The sequence below is a fragment of the Myiozetetes cayanensis genome, unplaced genomic scaffold (assembly GCF_022539395.1).
Source record: "Myiozetetes cayanensis isolate MyiCay16 unplaced genomic scaffold, myiCay2020 scf18, whole genome shotgun sequence".
NCBI classification, from domain to species: Eukaryota; Metazoa; Chordata; class Aves; order Passeriformes; family Tyrannidae; genus Myiozetetes; species Myiozetetes cayanensis.
Genome location: NW_026087389.1, coordinates 698212 through 713612, shown reverse-complemented (window position 1 = coordinate 713612; position 15401 = coordinate 698212). Strand labels below are relative to the sequence as shown.

The window sequence follows — 15401 nt, the reverse complement described above, 5'->3', positions numbered from 1 at the left end:
TCCCCTATGTTCCTCCCCTACCACCTCCCCAGAACCTTTCCACTGTGTTTCCTGTTCACTGTGGAAACCACCTATAAAGCCCAGTGCCAGAGGCATGGAAACATGCCACATGCCCAAAATCCCCTTGGAGAAAGACCAAGGAGGTCCCAGCTGCAGTAAAACAAGTTTAGTGCAGGTTATGGTAACACACCTCCATGTCTCCTGTGTGATCTGAATTGCACAGATCCACAAGCAGTATAGGAGCTGTATAAACTGAATCAAAATTGCCTTTAAATGAGACCTGAGGTCTCTGTGGATGAGGTTAAAGTGGCTGTCCAGTGTGGCCATGTTCACTGGCTTAGATGTGCCATCCTCTCCATGCTGTTCCCTTTTCCCTCCCTTTGAAGTGAACACCTCCATCCCAAGCACCCTAAATAAAGGTGTAGTAGGGCTGCATGGACATGGTCAGTTGGCATCTGGGAGGGTTGAGGCTTCATGGGACATAAGGAATGGCTGAAGAAATCAATGTCTGAAGGACAAAACCCGCTCTCAGTGCTCTGTGTGGGATTACCCCTGAGGATGAAGCCTCTCCAACACGGTGTGCTGCTCTGTTGCAGATGTCGGGGAGCCAGCCGCAGCTGGGGAGAGCTGTGCCCTGCTTGCGCTGCCGAGGGACCTGCACGGGCTTCGAGCCACATTCCTGGAGGTAACATCCTGTCCTGGAGGGGCCCTGCCTGGCCATTGCCCTTGGTCCTGTTGGTGTTCAGTCTCTGGTGACTCTGAGAGCAGAGATGCTGGGCTGAGGGGATGCTCGTGCCACTGCTCTCCATCCCCCTCCTCACTGCTCCTGCTCATTTATTCTTTGGGTTAAAATCTCATCCACAAGTGTTTAAAGCAAGCTGAGGCTCCGTGCAGTGGGTTTGTTCCACTTTTGCTGCCACTCTGCAGCCTGCTGTGCTTGGACAGCCACCCAGTGCCCTGCTCTGTGTGGGTGCCAGAGCACAGCCCCCTGCCCGCCCAGACCCTGCCTGCCACACACTGCCTTCTCAGCTTGTTAGGGAATGCTGAAAACAAGCACAACCTGCTTGCTGTGGAGCTAGGGAAGTGCAGACCCAAATGATAATCCCACACTGTCAGTAGGAGCCGTGCTTAGTGCCTGGCTGTCACCCTTGTCCATGGGCTCAGAGCTGGGGTGTGACCAGGAGCCGTGGGCTCGGGCTCGGTGCTGTGTCTGCTCCCGTCCTGCCTCCTCACAGCTGAAATGTTGTGCTTAGTGCCAGAGCGTTTCATTTGATACTTCATTTTCAGTACTTCCTTTTAAGAGCTCTAGTTTAAGTGAACAGCCACTGGTGGCAGTAGCTGGTGGAAGCTGCCCAGGACAGTGTGCCCTGCTACTCCCTGCCCTAACAAAGAGGCTTTCAAATGGAAGGCAGCTCTGCATATGTCGCTAATTAAAAGAGAATTAGTGCCCCCTGAGCTGCCTTGCAACACTGGGCTCCTTTCTGTGTGCCTGGAGAGTGCTGGGGGCTGTGAGGGTCTGTAGCAGCAGCACAGGGAGCCTGTGGTCCAGCTGTGCTGGCTGCAGCTGGAATGCCTTGGAGACTGTCAGCTCCCAGTTTTGATACCTCAGCGGGGTGAAATCCAAACTTTAAAACACTCACTTGGTGGAAGAACTACTCTTTTTTTTTGTTAATTGACTTCATTAGAGACTGGTTTGACTCATTCTTGTTCCAGAATCCTGCTGAAATCCTCAGAATTGTGTCAGAGTTACTTTGTCCCTTTTGTTGTTAGTGTTTGATGGCAGTGCTGGCCAGCAGAGAGGGGTCTTAGACACTTGTCTGCATGATTTATAGCTATTACAGTTCAAATTATAATCAATTAAGCATCAGTTCCTTCTAGCAGTCACTTTTTTAATGCCACGTAAAGCTTCAGGAGAGATGAGGCTGGTGCTGGGTTGTTGGAGTCTAATGAGGAGACTAATTTCTAATTTAGTGATGCTTGAAGGAGTTTTTGAAGTTTAGGGGAAGCAGCAGCTCCCCACAGGTGGGAGTTTTTGTAGTGACAGGACAAAGGGGAATGGTTTCACACTGACAGAGAGCAGAGTTGGATGGGATATGGGAAGAAAATCTTCCCTGGGAGGGTGGGCAGGCCCTGGCACAGGTTGCCCAGAGAAGCTGTGGCTGCCCCAGCCCTGGAAGTGTCCAAGGCCAGGTTGGACAGGGCTTGGAGCAACCTGGGCTAGTGGAAGGTGTCCCTGTGCATGGCAGGGGGTGGAACTGGATGAGCTTTAAGGTCCTTTCCAACCCACACCATTCCACAAATTGCACTGAGCCTTCTGTCCTGCCGTGTAACCCTAGTCTGTGTTTAACCCTTGGAAGAGGCTCCATGAGCACTCACCTCCCACAGCCCAGCTCACATCCAGAGGGTGATCTCTTGTGGCCCACAGGAAGATCTGCAAGTCGTGCAAGTGCAGCCAGGAGGAGCACAGCCTGAGCTCGGAGCTGGAGGATGACCGCAAGATCGGGCGCCTGCTGGCGGACTCCAAGTACTCCACGCTGACGGCGCGGCTCAAGGGCGGCGACGGCGTCCGCATCTACAAGAGGAACCGCATGATCGTCACCAACCCCAACATCTCGGGCAAGGACCCCACCTTCGACACCATCACCTACGAGTGGGCTCCCCCGGGGCTCGCCCAGAAGCTGGTAAGGCAATCCATGGCCTGTTGGGTGGGTCACTGGGCTGGGAGCAGAACTCAGCTCTGGAATGAAGTCACTGGGGAAAACAGTGAATCCTGGTTTGCCTCAGAGAGCAGACGTGAACCAAGCACTCTGTGTTTTGGAAAACCCTGTGAATAAGCAGAGTAGGTAGGAGAGGGGGATGGAATGCCTTTGGGGTTTATAGGTTGGTTTACATTTCTAGGAGAAGTTTTAATGGATTTAACAACTAGAAAGCTCAGCCTTTCGGTAAAGCTCAGATCTAATAAAAGCACTGCTGAGGAGAGATCCCATCTCTGCCGTCCTACAGCCCTGCACAGCCCACATCAGCGTCTGCCAGCTCCAGGCGGGATGTGGGAGCAATTCCTCCAGGCCTTCTTGGGATGTCTGAGCTGGGCAAGTGGAGGAGAGAGAAGGGGCTTTGACTTCTCCTGGTGGTGGGCAGCATGGAACTGGGGGGCAGCTGGGTGGTTGTGCCCCAGGGCCCCCCATCTCCTGCTCACAGGGAGCATCCCTTCACTGCTGGAGGATGTCCTCCCCTGGAGCAGTGGGCTCAGACCTCCATTCCCAGTGTTCCTCACACTCCCTTTGAAGAGCAGCAGCAGCCCAGCCCTGTTCCAGCAGACTTGTGGAGCTTCCTGCCAGGGCATGTGAGCCTGGAGCAGAGCTGAGCTCTGTGCTCAGAGTGTCCTGCCTGCATGGGCAGGAGCTCTGCCCACCACTGCTGCCCGAGGAACCCCTCCCAGATCCAGCTCTGGAGCTAGGAATTTTTTAACTTACAGCTAAATAGAATCTGGTCCAAGTAAAAAATATTTTGTAAAGAGAACTCAGGACAAAAAGGGAAGATGGGGAGTGTGGTCCTGTGCCAAGGCCTGGATCTGAAACCAAGCCCCCAGCCCAGCTCCACCTCCCTCCCCTGCCCAGTTTCCTTCCGGAGCAGCTGTGTGGGAAAGGATGGAAGTGGTTTTCGGCTGTGGAAGAGTGAGCCAGCAGAGCATTTCTTGAAGGAAAGCATTTAACTGGCTTTTCACTGTGCTGTGGTATAAAACCATTCTGTATTCTACTGTCAGGGGTGGGCAGGGAAGAGCTGCTGCTCCTCAGATGACACAGATAGCTTAAAGCTGCTGAAACCACAACCAGATTTTTTTGAAGAAGAACTGGGGATACAAATGTGGAAGTGCAGCTGCAGTCCCCAGAGACAGACTGGTTAATTCTCCTTAAAACCCACTGGACAGGCTGACTGTGAGCTCTGTACTGGGAATGCAGGGGGGTAATTGGAGCAGAGCCACTGGGCTTAACGAGGGGCCGTGACCCTCATGCACCCCCTGCCCCGCTGCTCCATCGCTGTGCTCGCAGCCACCACTTCCCTCCTGTGCTCAGGGGTGCTGGGAGAATAGGGGAGCTGGTGAGGGATGGGGACACCAACGATGGTGCTCTTCCACCAGCCTGGGATTTATTGGGAACCCAAGATCCGTGGTGGCTGCAGCGCCGTGCTCCCAGTGCCTGGGGCAGGCTCAGCTCTTTGCCCTGAGGGATGCCCAAACTCTGTGACTTCTGGGCTGATTTTATCTTCCATGGCCCTGGAGCCTTCTCCTTGGAAGTGTGTGTTTGGGGTGACCCCGAATGCAGCCCTGTGGGAGCCCAGGGGCACTGGGGAAGCTGGGGACATAGTGGGGAGATCCCAGCACTCCCCCATCCTGCAGCATCCAGCTCCATCCCTGCAGTGCTGGCAAAGGGCAGCTCCAAGGGTACAAAATATTTCAGTTTAGGTTTTATAGAGAGAACTCAGGGTAAAAAGGGGAGATGGAGAGCATGGTCCTGTGCCAAGGTCTATGTCCAAAAACAAACCCCCAGCCCAGACCCACCTCCCTGAAGGTGGAAGGTCAAAGATTTTATGAATGCTTTTGATCTCTTTATAGTGCCTGGATGTGCTGGAATATATCTTGGTTCAAGTAAACAACGTTCAGGAGCTTTGGAGACAACCTTGATAAATTTTGGCTTGAAGATCAACTTGACAAGCTTTGAGGAGAAGAGCTGGATGTCAGCCACTCTTGGGATAGTTTAAAAGGGATTTGGGCCAAAAAGCTGTTAGTGCATAACTGCCTCGCTCCAGTGGTTTCCTTCTGAAGGCAGGCTGCGAACTTGGGATGGCTTTTAACCTTGTTGTGCTGAAGTGGTTGGTCGATAATAGGAGGAAGTTCAGAGCACATTCTCATTGAGCGGTGCCTGGAGAAGTCATGCAGTAGATACTTGGGGTCCCTGGGGAGAGCAGAAAGAACAGGTCATAAAATAGCTCCAAGATCAGTAGTGAACAAGGAAATCCTAAAATGCTCTTCCTCAAAATTACCTGCACTCAGGCAGCACAGTGAAGCATTGGCTGTAACAATATGTGGTAGCAGCAGACATAGCAACTTTTTATTATCCTTCATGTCAGTGTTTGGTGTCAGGTTGGATTTTTTTTCCCCATATCTTTTCTCTGGACACATTCGATGACATCTGCAATTGTATCTTCAAGCATTCCCTTGATCAGGAAGCGACATCCCATCACGTGTCAAGGCAAATATTGAAACCTGTCCCTGAGCAGGCTTTAGGGAAGGCTTGTGGTTTTGTTTTTCTGGCTCTCGGCACAGACTCTGTATTGGGAATGAAGAGGCTGGAGTGGAACAGGAGGCTCCAGGTGCCCACGTTGTTCTCCTCTGTGTGAGTGCTGGTGCTGTGGCTGAGGGTGGGGCAGGACAGCACGTGCTGTCCTGGTGTCCCTGGTCACACAGCACTGGCTTTGGTTTTTCCTTTGCAGTTGTAAGATACCCCTGGCAGTGCCTGTGTGAGCCTGGGAGGAGCAGTCAGGGAGTTCTTGTCCCTTTCTCCTGTCATTCCCATTAGGATTCCTCACTCCTGTGAAAGCCATTAGTGCACCGGATCACTCCCCCCAGCATCCTGCAGTTCTCCAACCTGCTGTTCCTGAGCAGCAGCTTCTTCCCCAGAGCACCAGCCTTCCCAGAAAACTGGGCATCAGCCCTGCCACTGCACAGGGACACAATGTACTGAGCCTTGATGTCTAATTTACCAGTGTACAGTGATTTTAACTTGCACCCCAAGACACAGGGAAGCCCTTTAAAGGAAGCCCTGCTAATTTCCTGTCAGGAATTCTGCCTGGCAGCACTGTTCTCTGGCTCAGAGTAGCCCAGGTGGAAGGGACTTGGAAGTTTTTCCCAAGGTGATGAGTTGTTCAGTGCTGTGCAGGCATTTCTGTATTTAAAAGCCCAGCCTGAAGCAGCCCATGTGCCACAAACAGTTAAATCTCTCTGCTAATTTTTTTAAATTGAGTTCTCAAGTGCTGACCCAGTAAGAAGCAAATCTAATGCAGCTGGATGCTGGTCTGACAGGGAATGGCAGGGAGCCAACTGGCTGCCCTGTCACTCTTTGCACTACAATAGGAAAAATGCCGGAGTGGGAAACTCCCTTCCCTTTTCCCCAGCCAGACAAGTTAACTGTGCAGCTTCCATGTCCCACAAGCACTAACCCAGCCTGGGACAGAGATGGGTTTGCTCTGACTTTAAGGTAGTGGCAGTTGAATTGTAGACTTTATTTTGGATATTGTCTTGGCATTTCCTTTCCATATCACAGGGCATTGGTGACCAAATACCTTTCATCTGCTGGGAAATCAGTAGTGGGGTGGAGTTGGTGCCTGTTGGTGTTCCAGACTCAACTGCTATTTAACTACTTTTTCCTGTATTAAGATAATATTTTTGATTGATAAAAGGGGATCTTTAAACTGTGCTCTGTGAGCCCGGGGAGGCTCTGGGATGGTCCCAGGACAGCCCCTTACCCACTCCCTGCAGCTCTCGCTGTCCTAGCATGAGGCAGAAGGAAACTGGTCTTGAATTTTGATGTTTATGAGCTTTTAGACTTTTCAGCAACCTTGTTGTCAAATTACATGGAAAAGTGTCCTGGTAGTGCCAGCGAGGGAGGGTGTGCTGGGATCTGGGTGTGAGCCAGCAAAGCAGGTCTGTCTGTGCTGCTTTGCTATGCTGGGCAGGCTGGGTTTTGTTTCAAAACAAAACAAACCAAAACCTCTCCAAAAACAGGCAGCCTGGTTTTGAGGATGAAGTGATTAAGTACAGCCTGGCTGCCACCGGCATCTGAGCCAGTTCAGCCTTTTGTTTCCAAACCGTGGGTTAAAACACCTCGAAGGGAGAAGGGAGGGGAAGGGTCACGTTTTCTGCCACCACTCCATAAGATGGGTGGAGCATCTTATGCCAAGCTCTGTGCTTCCCTGCCACAGGCAGCTCGGGGTGACTGGGTCTGTCCCCATGCAGGCCATGCAGTGACTGGGTCTGTCCCCATGCAGTAACTGGGTCTGTCCCCATGCAGTAACTGGGTCTCTCCCTGTCCAGGCCATGCAGTAACTGGTCTCTCCCATGCAGGCCATGCAGTGACTGGGTCTGTCCCCATCCAGGCCATGCAGTAACTGGGTCTGTCCCCATGCAGGCCATGCAGTGACTGGGTGTGTCCCCATGCAGTAACTGGTCTCTCCCGTGCAGGCCATGCAGTACATGGAGCTGATGCCGAAGGAGCTGCAGCCGGTGGCGGGCACGGACGGGGCGCTGCAGCGGCGGCGGCGGCTGGCGAGGCAGCTGCCGCTGTACGACCAGGACCCGGCGCAGTGCCGCGGCCTGGCCGAGGGCGAGCACGGGCTGATGGAGGAGTTTGTCAAGAAGTACAAGGCCGAGGCGCTGGGCGTGGGGGAGGTGGCACTGCCCGGCCAGGGCGGCAGCGGCGGCGGGAAGGACGAAGGGAAGCCCCAGGACAAGAGCATCGAGTCCAGCAAACCCCCCGAGTCCACCAACGGGACCCTGGAGAACGCACCTGCGGCCGGGCACTACGTGAGTGCTGGGACAGGATGGGATGGGATGGGATGGGGTGATGGAGGGATGATGCTGCTCTGGGCCTGGGGAGCCTTCAGGAATACAGTCAGACTCAGCTGGATGGGGGAAAGATGGCACCAGCCAGAGTGGTCTGTCCTTTGTCACCACCCTGCTGCAGGTGCTCAGCCACATCGTGGTGTGCTTTGGCACAGCACTGGGAAGCACCCTGGAGAGACCCTCTGCTCCAGCCAGCCCTGCTGAGCACAGGGGTCTGTCTGACAGGGGTGAAAGGGGGTTGCTCCCCCATTGCCCTCCCTCCACGGCAAAGGCCCAGGTGAGGGGATTCTTGCTGTAGGAGCTGGTGATTTCAACTTCGGAATCTTGGCAGCTCTGAAAGGTTGGGCATCCCTGGATGATGGTTTAGTGGGCGTGGTGGGATTCGGTTGAAGGTGAAACTTGATGAGCTTGGAGGTCTTTTCCAATCTTAATGATTCTGTGGTTCTGTGATGTGAGTCAATAAGGTACTTGCAATCAGAAACTGTTTCTCTGTGAGCTAGTGTTTCCAGAGGGGCTTCCAGCCCAGAGTGAGTGGAAAGACCACAACTGACAGGAGGTGGTGGCTCAGTCCATTTACCACAGAGCTGTGAACATGGAGACAGTGCTCCCAGGGCTGTAATTGCTCTGGGGAGATTTCAACAGCCACCCTGTGTCCCTGGGAATACAAATACATTGCCACAGGGAAATGATTGAGATTCTCCAACACCCTTTTAGATTTATGTTCCCCCAGTGCTGTCTGGAGTGGCCTCTGTGGCTGCTGAACAGATGCTTATCATAAAATATGGTGAGTGGAAATATCTTGTCCTGGCCCTTGTGAGGGTGACTTGCAGCAGAGGATTTAAAGCTGAAAAAACAAATGGTGTCCAAGTGTTTTTAAGAGGAGATTTTTCCTGCCATTCCTGCACTGAGGTTGTACATGTTAAGAGCAGTCTTCATTTTCAGCCCATATTGGGTAATGTCTCCCCTCTGCCATGGCCTGTTAATGTGCATCTGACTTTGAGTCCAGTGGCACAGTAAAGGTTTGCACTATTGCAACAAAACACCAAAGAATTCTAAGCTAAAAAAATAGGCCCAAAAGGAAGGTTTCCTTTAAACATTTCAATGTCATCCTAGTGATAAAGGTTTACTTAAACTGCAAATTCGTCCTTTCAAATAAATAAATACATAACTGTGATGTTATTCTCCTTGATCTGAAGCATCATTTTTCTCAAGGCACCAGCTGAAAAATGGAACAGCTTCCAAAGCAGGGGCAGATCCAGTGGGATGGGCACACTGTGCAGCCCAGTGCATGGCAGACCCATGAGGGACTGGGGCTGCTGGCCATGCTGACCACAGACCTCCTGTGCTCCCTCTGGGTTAATTTGATCTGCCATGCAGGAATTAATGCACCTGAGCTGATAGGAACAGGCTGTGTCCCAGGATCTGGAATGTGCTGCACTTCCAGGTCTACTGGTTTTAACAAAACTGCCCTGGAAGAAAAATTCTACCATAGAAAAATGAGATTTAGTGCTTCACTGTGCAGTGTGTGAGGTGAGAGTAGGGGTGAGCAGAATGGAGAGATGGACACGAAGCGACTGAGAAATGAGGTGCATGAAGCTGGTGACACTGGAGGCTTTTGTGGTGTTGATGTAATTAGGGGTTAAAATGCAGATCAGCACGCTCCAGGTGTGGAGGTTTGGGTTCCTCTCTGTTTGTATCACCATCTCCTGTGTGTCCTCTAAAGTTTGGATGCTAAACACGACGCATGCTCCTGAGTCTGAGAAAGCTCTCCTGAGCCTTCCTGCTCTGTGGCTCTCTAGGGTGCTGTGGGTGATGTCTGTGGTGCCACCACCCTGCCCAGGGACACTCCAGGACATGCTGTCCTCAGCTGGCAGTGTGTTTGCCCCAACCCTCAAGGCCCTGCAGGATTCAGCCACGAGAAGGGCTCTTGGGGACAAAATGAGCACCTTCAGTTGAAGAGTTTGTGGGGAAGGAGATGCTGAGTAGCTGCTTTGGAAATCATGGTTCTCAAGCAGCTCATGTGGTGTTTCGTCATTAAGCCCATTAGAAGTAGGACAGAGATTGAATCTATTGAATAGATTGTAATCAGCACCAGCAGCTTGATGTCAGCCTGTTTCAGATCAGGGTGTGAGCCTGAACCACAGGCTGGAATGTGGGTAGGGGAAAAAAATACCCAAAACATACTACCCTTGATCTAGAGCAGAATGAATCCAGAAAGGACCAAAGCTGCCTCAGAAGAATGGGCCAGGGTGCTTTCCCTGGGTGTCTGTGCTGAGGCTGTTACACCTCCCCTTGCACACTCAGAACAGTTGTGTGGACATGGGTGTGTAAAGGAAAACATCCAGCACCAGTGTAAAGCTCTGTGAAGGCAGCTGAGCTCAGGCAGCTCCTGAACTCTTTTGGGCTGCAGGGAGGGGCCATCATTGCTGTAAGTCTGTCCCACAGACTGAGTGTTCTCTACCAAGCACAAAATCATCCTTAACCCCCTCAGAAGTGGGAACTCCTCTGGTGTAACAGGTCAGTGTGCTGGAATCAAATCAAATCCTGAAGCAATTGATCCAAGTTAGCTGTTGTTCCCAAAAGCTCGAGGCCAGCAGTGCAGTGAGTGCTCTGGAGAAGGCTGGTTCTGTCTGGGAGCTCCTTCCCTGGGAGCTGGCACTGCGGAACAGGAGCTGCTGGAGAGAGCAGGCTGAGAAAAGCTGAGGAGAACAGGACAGTTTTTTGGCCAACGCCTCTGGCAATTAGGCTAATAAAGTCTTCACTCCTCTCCCTGCACGATGGAGATGTAAAATGAGCACCAATGCCATTTCAAATTGGAAGAGCCCCTTTTATGTAGTGTGTAAATGGCAGGGAATGGAGGTTATATGGTGCTTGGAAAAAGCCCTGTGAAGAATTTTTCCCTGGGAATAATTTCCAAAGAAAGAAACAGCAAAATAAGTTGTTTTTTTAACAGTTCTTGTTGGCAATAAACTTGAGCGGAGTTGGAAACTGCTGTGTTTGTTCTGACTTTAGATCCTGCAAGATAAGCAGGGCTGTGATGATGGGTCTGTGGCTTCTTGGGGCTGCCAGAGCCGAGGCAGCTGCAGGGTTGGGCTCTGGGGCCCCAGGTCACCCAAATTTGGTGCCTCAGGGAGGTATCAGGGGCGTAGGGAAAAGGCCTCAGTCCTGTGTGATGGGTGCAGAATTTCTCGGTGCCCATCCATCCACACTGCTGGTGTGCCAAGACTGGTGCTCTCTGCCAGTCACTCCATACTGTTCCTGTTCCTCCAGACCAGAAATCCCACAGTTTCTGGGCCATGCCGATTCTCCCCCTTCATCGACACTGGGCCTGGAGTGCTTGGAACGTGTCGGAGCCCTCCGTGGTGGAAGGAGCAGTGTCAGCAGACATATCCCCTTTCAGCAGGACAGCCAAGCCAGGAAACATTCTGTCTGTGCTCTTGTGCTGCCTCTTCTTGTCAGAATGGATTTCCTGGGAAAACAGGAGATGCCCGTCAGCACGGTGGAACCACTCCAAGGGCGGTTACTGAAAATCCAGCTGGACAAGGGAGGAGGTGATGGCAGAACACATGGGATGCTGGAAATATCAGTGACCAAACAGAGAAAAGGGGGTGTAGATAATCCTGTGGCCTCCTGCTGTGTAACAGGAGGGATGAGAGCAAGGAAACACTGTAGATGCAAAGGTCAGTGACTCCAGCTCTCATGTGTGAGCAGGTGGAAGGGGCTGGTGATGGGGGTGGGAACTTGTCCCCTCCCCTGTCCCTGCCCTGTTTCTGATGTCCTCCTACAGCTCAGGGGCAGTTAGTTTACCTTCTACTGAAACCTCTTATTTTTGTTTCTCTTTTTCTCTGGAGCAACCTGGTCTAGCAGAAGGTGTCCCTGCCCAAGGCAAGGGGTCAAAACTAGGTGATCTTTGAGGTCCCTTCCAACCAAAACCATTCTGTGGTCCTATGATTTCACCCACCTATTAGAAGTGGTTGACTCAAGTCAGGGTGTTGTCACCTGAGCACAGGGACATTCCCAGTGCCACCTGGAGCAGGGACAGCACTGTGCCAGCACCCTGGTCGGGCAGTGTAAGCACAACATGTGTGTCACACAGGCAACTCCCGCTGCCTCGGCCAGGCTGCTGCAGGGATTGCTGGTAGAAATCTAGCTCTGCTGGAAGAGATTCCAGCTGCTGCTGAAGGGTGTTTCTTGTACGGAGTGACGAAGGCCAGACTCGGAAGCTCTTACCCTGACCTGGACCATCCAGCTCCAGTGGGAACTGGAACAGCATCCTGTCAGCCTGCAAGTGGAGCCTCAGTGCTGGCTCTTCACTCATGGCAGGATCGCTCTGCAGGCACAGATAAGCAGCCAGCAGTTGGTCTTGTGTGTAATGTGCACGGATGCTGTTAATCCTGAGATTAGCCACGGCTAATTCTGGCTCTTTGGCCTGTTAGAAATGGAAAACGCTGTTCTGAAACTTGTGGAGTGACATCTGAGTTAGGCACAGACAGAAAAGAGTGAGAAAAGACCAAAGTTCCTAATCTCTTTGTGAAATTACATCTTTGAGGTGCTGCAGTCCTGCACTGTAGGAATTCTTAGCTCTTCCTTGCAGGACCTTGGGATTCTAGTGAAGATTTTGGGCTGGGGGGGTCCCAAAGGCCAGTCACTTGGCTGGTGGCAGGTAGTGCTGTTCTTACCTGCCCAAGAATCTGAATGGAAGAAAGTGAGCAGTAGTCCAGGCAAATATATTTATAATGACTTTTAATGTATATTACAGCTTGACACTGTCCATAGGTAGCACTGGTCCAGGTGTTTGCCCAGGATGTGGAGTGATAGTCCTAGGGATGTTGACCCTGCTGGCCGTGTGTGCCCTGTGATGCTCTGTGTTGTCTGCTTTTGATTTCCACTGCCCTCCTCAGTGCCGTGGGATGTGGAGCAGCAGCATGGCAGGTCCTCCAGGCTGTGTAGAAGTGGGAAGCATTGAGGACATGCTTGGAGATGAGTTTGTTCTGTTTTGCTACCGGGGCTTCCGACCAGCTGTGTGGTTCAGAGCCATGCAGAGAGCACGTCTGGGAAGGAAAGATCCATCCCAAGATCTCCAAAATAAGCCACTCAGCACCCTGTCTTCCCACTGTGCCCTGGAGCCAAAGGTGGTTCCTCACGGCTGCAATCCCGCAGGGCTTTGAGCCCTGGGACAGTGGGCTCGTGGTGCCAGCCCCGCTCACCGCCGGCCTCTCTCCTGCAGCGCTGCGAGTCCTGCAAGCAGGCGGTGCCGGGGGACTGCCCGGTGGTCTACGCTGACCGCGCCGGCTACGCCCGGCAGTGGCACCCGGCCTGCTTCGTGTGCTGCCGCTGCTCCGAGCCCCTCGTCGACCTCATCTACTTCTGGAAGGGCGGGGCCGCCTGGTGCGGGCGCCACTACTGCGAGAGCCTCCGGCCACGCTGCGCCGGCTGCGACGAGGTACCCGCCAGAGCCCCCGGTACCCCAGAGACCACCCAGAGCCCCTGGTACCCCAGGGACCACCCAGAGCCCTTCATCCCCCCAGGGACCAGCCAGAGCCCCTCATCCCCCAGGGACCACCCAGAGCCCCTGGTACCCCAGGGACCACCCAGAGCCTCTGATCCCCCCAGGGACCACCCAGAGCCCCTCATCCCCCAGGGACCACCCAGAGCCCCTGCTACCCCAGGGACCACCCAGAGCCCCTGATCCCCCCAGGGACCACCCAGAGCCCCCTGATCCCCCTGTGCCAGAGCAGAGACTGGCCAGAGCCCCCTGATCCAACCAATGCCAGGATAGGGACCATCTGGTCTCTACTGCTGCCAGTGCCAGGATCCTGGCACAGGCTCAGTTAGGGTTTCTGAGCAACCTGCTCTACTGGGAGGTGCCCCTGCCCATGGCAGGGGGTCGGAATGAGGTGACCTTTACAGGTCCCTGCTAACCCAAAGCATGTTATGATTCTTTTCTGTACCCATTCCCAAAGCCTGGCCTGCGCGGTTGACGGGCTTGGTGGCAGGTGTAGGGCTGGCTGTCCCCGCTCCTGCACACTCCAGCTTGGCGAGAAGCTGGCAATGAGCAGCGGTGTCTCTCTGTTTGTGCCGTAGATCATCTTCTCGGAGGACTACCAGCAGGCAGAAGGGCTGGCCTGGCACAAGAAGCACTTTGCCTGCCTGGAGTGTGAGACGCCGCTGACGGGCAAACCCTTCTCCCTGGCCAACAGCAGCCTCCTGTGCACCATCTGCAGCCAGAGCAAGCGCCTCTGAGCAAGGCCCCACCAGGACTGGGGGCGTTTGGCAAGTACAGGAGAAGGAGAAGGAGAAGGTTAAAGAAATTAGAGCCTGAGTATTCACTTGCATCCAGCACAGCCTGGTGGGAGTGCTTCCCCGGGGTCCTCTTGGATCCGAAGGGAACCCTTATGCCCGTGGGTGGGAGGTGCAGGGCATACCTGGCCAGGAGGGGCTGTGCTGTGCTGGTTTTTATCAAGTCTGTCCAAGCTTCTAATGACTAAGGTCTTGCAGTAGTATTTTGGAAATAACACATCTCAACAGTAACTTCTGGCATACTAAACCTACGGTCATGGTCAAAACCAAGGGGTGTTTGTGGTTTTTGAAATCCTTACTGGAATTAGGCTGACAGGCTGCTGTGGCTGTGCTAGGGCAGTGGGTTTGAGGAGTTTGATCAACCTTCTAAAAGCAAATGGTGTAAAACTGCAGCCACACGCAGCTGTAGCTTTGTCCTCTGCACATGCAGTGGTGTAAAACGAGGAGTGGACACACAGAGGTCTGGGCTGAGCCCCATGAGGGGCCAGGACACAGCTCTGCCTGGGCAGCAACTGGCTCAGCCCCTGGAGCTGCAGCCGTGGGACTGGAACACAGAGGATTTTGTGGAAAACTGCTTTCCAGCCTAAGGTTTCTTGGAGGCAGGGCGTGTGTGTCCTGAGATGCTGCAGTGCTGCTTTTCCCTGTAATACATCAGTGACCCCTCCAAGTACCAGGGAGCTCTACCTTCCCCTTGGAGCCAGCAGGACCTCACCCTGAGCTCTGCCCTGCTTCTTGTCCTACAGCTCTCCTGTCCCCTCTTGGATCTGATGGGAGTGACACTATTCCAGGATCCAGCACTGAGTCCCTGAGAATTGTATTTGTTCCCCACATCAAGCAATGTCACTGAAAACATCAGCTATTCCAGGCTGGCAGGTGTCTCTGTGCTCAGTCTGTTTTCTTATATTAAAAATCTACATTATTTGCCAGAGAACTGGAATATTTTCTCACCAAGGTGAGTGTGCAAGGAGCTCACAGCTGCTGGGGGTTCTTTGTGCTCAGAAGACACCAGTTTCTCCTCACAGCCTGCTCCATTCGGTGGGTGTTTGCTTGCCTCTGGTTGAATAACTCGGAGATGGGAGCTGGGTGGTGCTGTACCTGCTGCAGGGTTGGAGCAGGTGAGCTGTGGGCCCTCAGCCACTGCCTCAGGGGTCCCTGCTCTGCTGCTGGGGGGAGCAGGGCAAATCCAGCCCTGTGCTGGAGCAGGTGTAGGGCCATACCTGGGTGTGGGTGCAAGAGCCTCCCACACCTCCTCCAGCCCTGTGCACAGCCACTGTGCTGGGTGGAATTCCTGGGAGCACTGGGGTGTTTGGAGGAACTCCATGGGAAGCTGGAGCAGAGCAGGGAGGTCCCAAGGTGCAGAGAGAGGCAAGGTCTCTCCCAGCCCCCCACGGGTGACACATTTGCTGTATCTGGGATCAACATCTACACTTGAGCAGTTTAGAGTCTGTATTTTCCAAGGGACCCCTGTTCTCATGGGGTCCCT

At 53.3% G+C, this 15401-nt stretch overlaps 1 protein-coding gene across 1 annotated transcript; it reads left to right on the top strand.

Moving 5' to 3' along the window:
- Nucleotides 1-596: 596 nt before the first annotated feature.
- On the top strand, nucleotides 597-15023 carry LMCD1 (LIM and cysteine rich domains 1). The gene is made up of 5 exons (XM_050313111.1): nucleotides 597-685; nucleotides 2426-2681; nucleotides 7238-7579; nucleotides 12846-13061; nucleotides 13703-15023. The coding sequence occupies exons 1-5, from the start codon at nucleotides 597-599 to the stop codon at nucleotides 13859-13861; spliced, it is 1062 nt and encodes a 353-aa protein (XP_050169068.1). The 3' UTR covers nucleotides 13862-15023.
- The last annotated feature ends 378 nt before the right edge of the window (nucleotides 15024-15401 follow it).

Coding starts and splice junctions, on each gene's coding strand:
- LMCD1 (XM_050313111.1), top strand. CDS start 597: ATGTCGGGGAGCCAGCCGCAGCTGGGGAGAGCTGTGCCCTGCTTGCGC. Junction 686..2,425: donor TTCGAGCCACATTCCTGGAG/GTAACATCCTGT, acceptor TGTGGCCCACAG/GAAGATCTGCAAGTCGTGCA. Junction 2,682..7,237: donor CGGGGCTCGCCCAGAAGCTG/GTAAGGCAATCC, acceptor TCTCCCGTGCAG/GCCATGCAGTACATGGAGCT.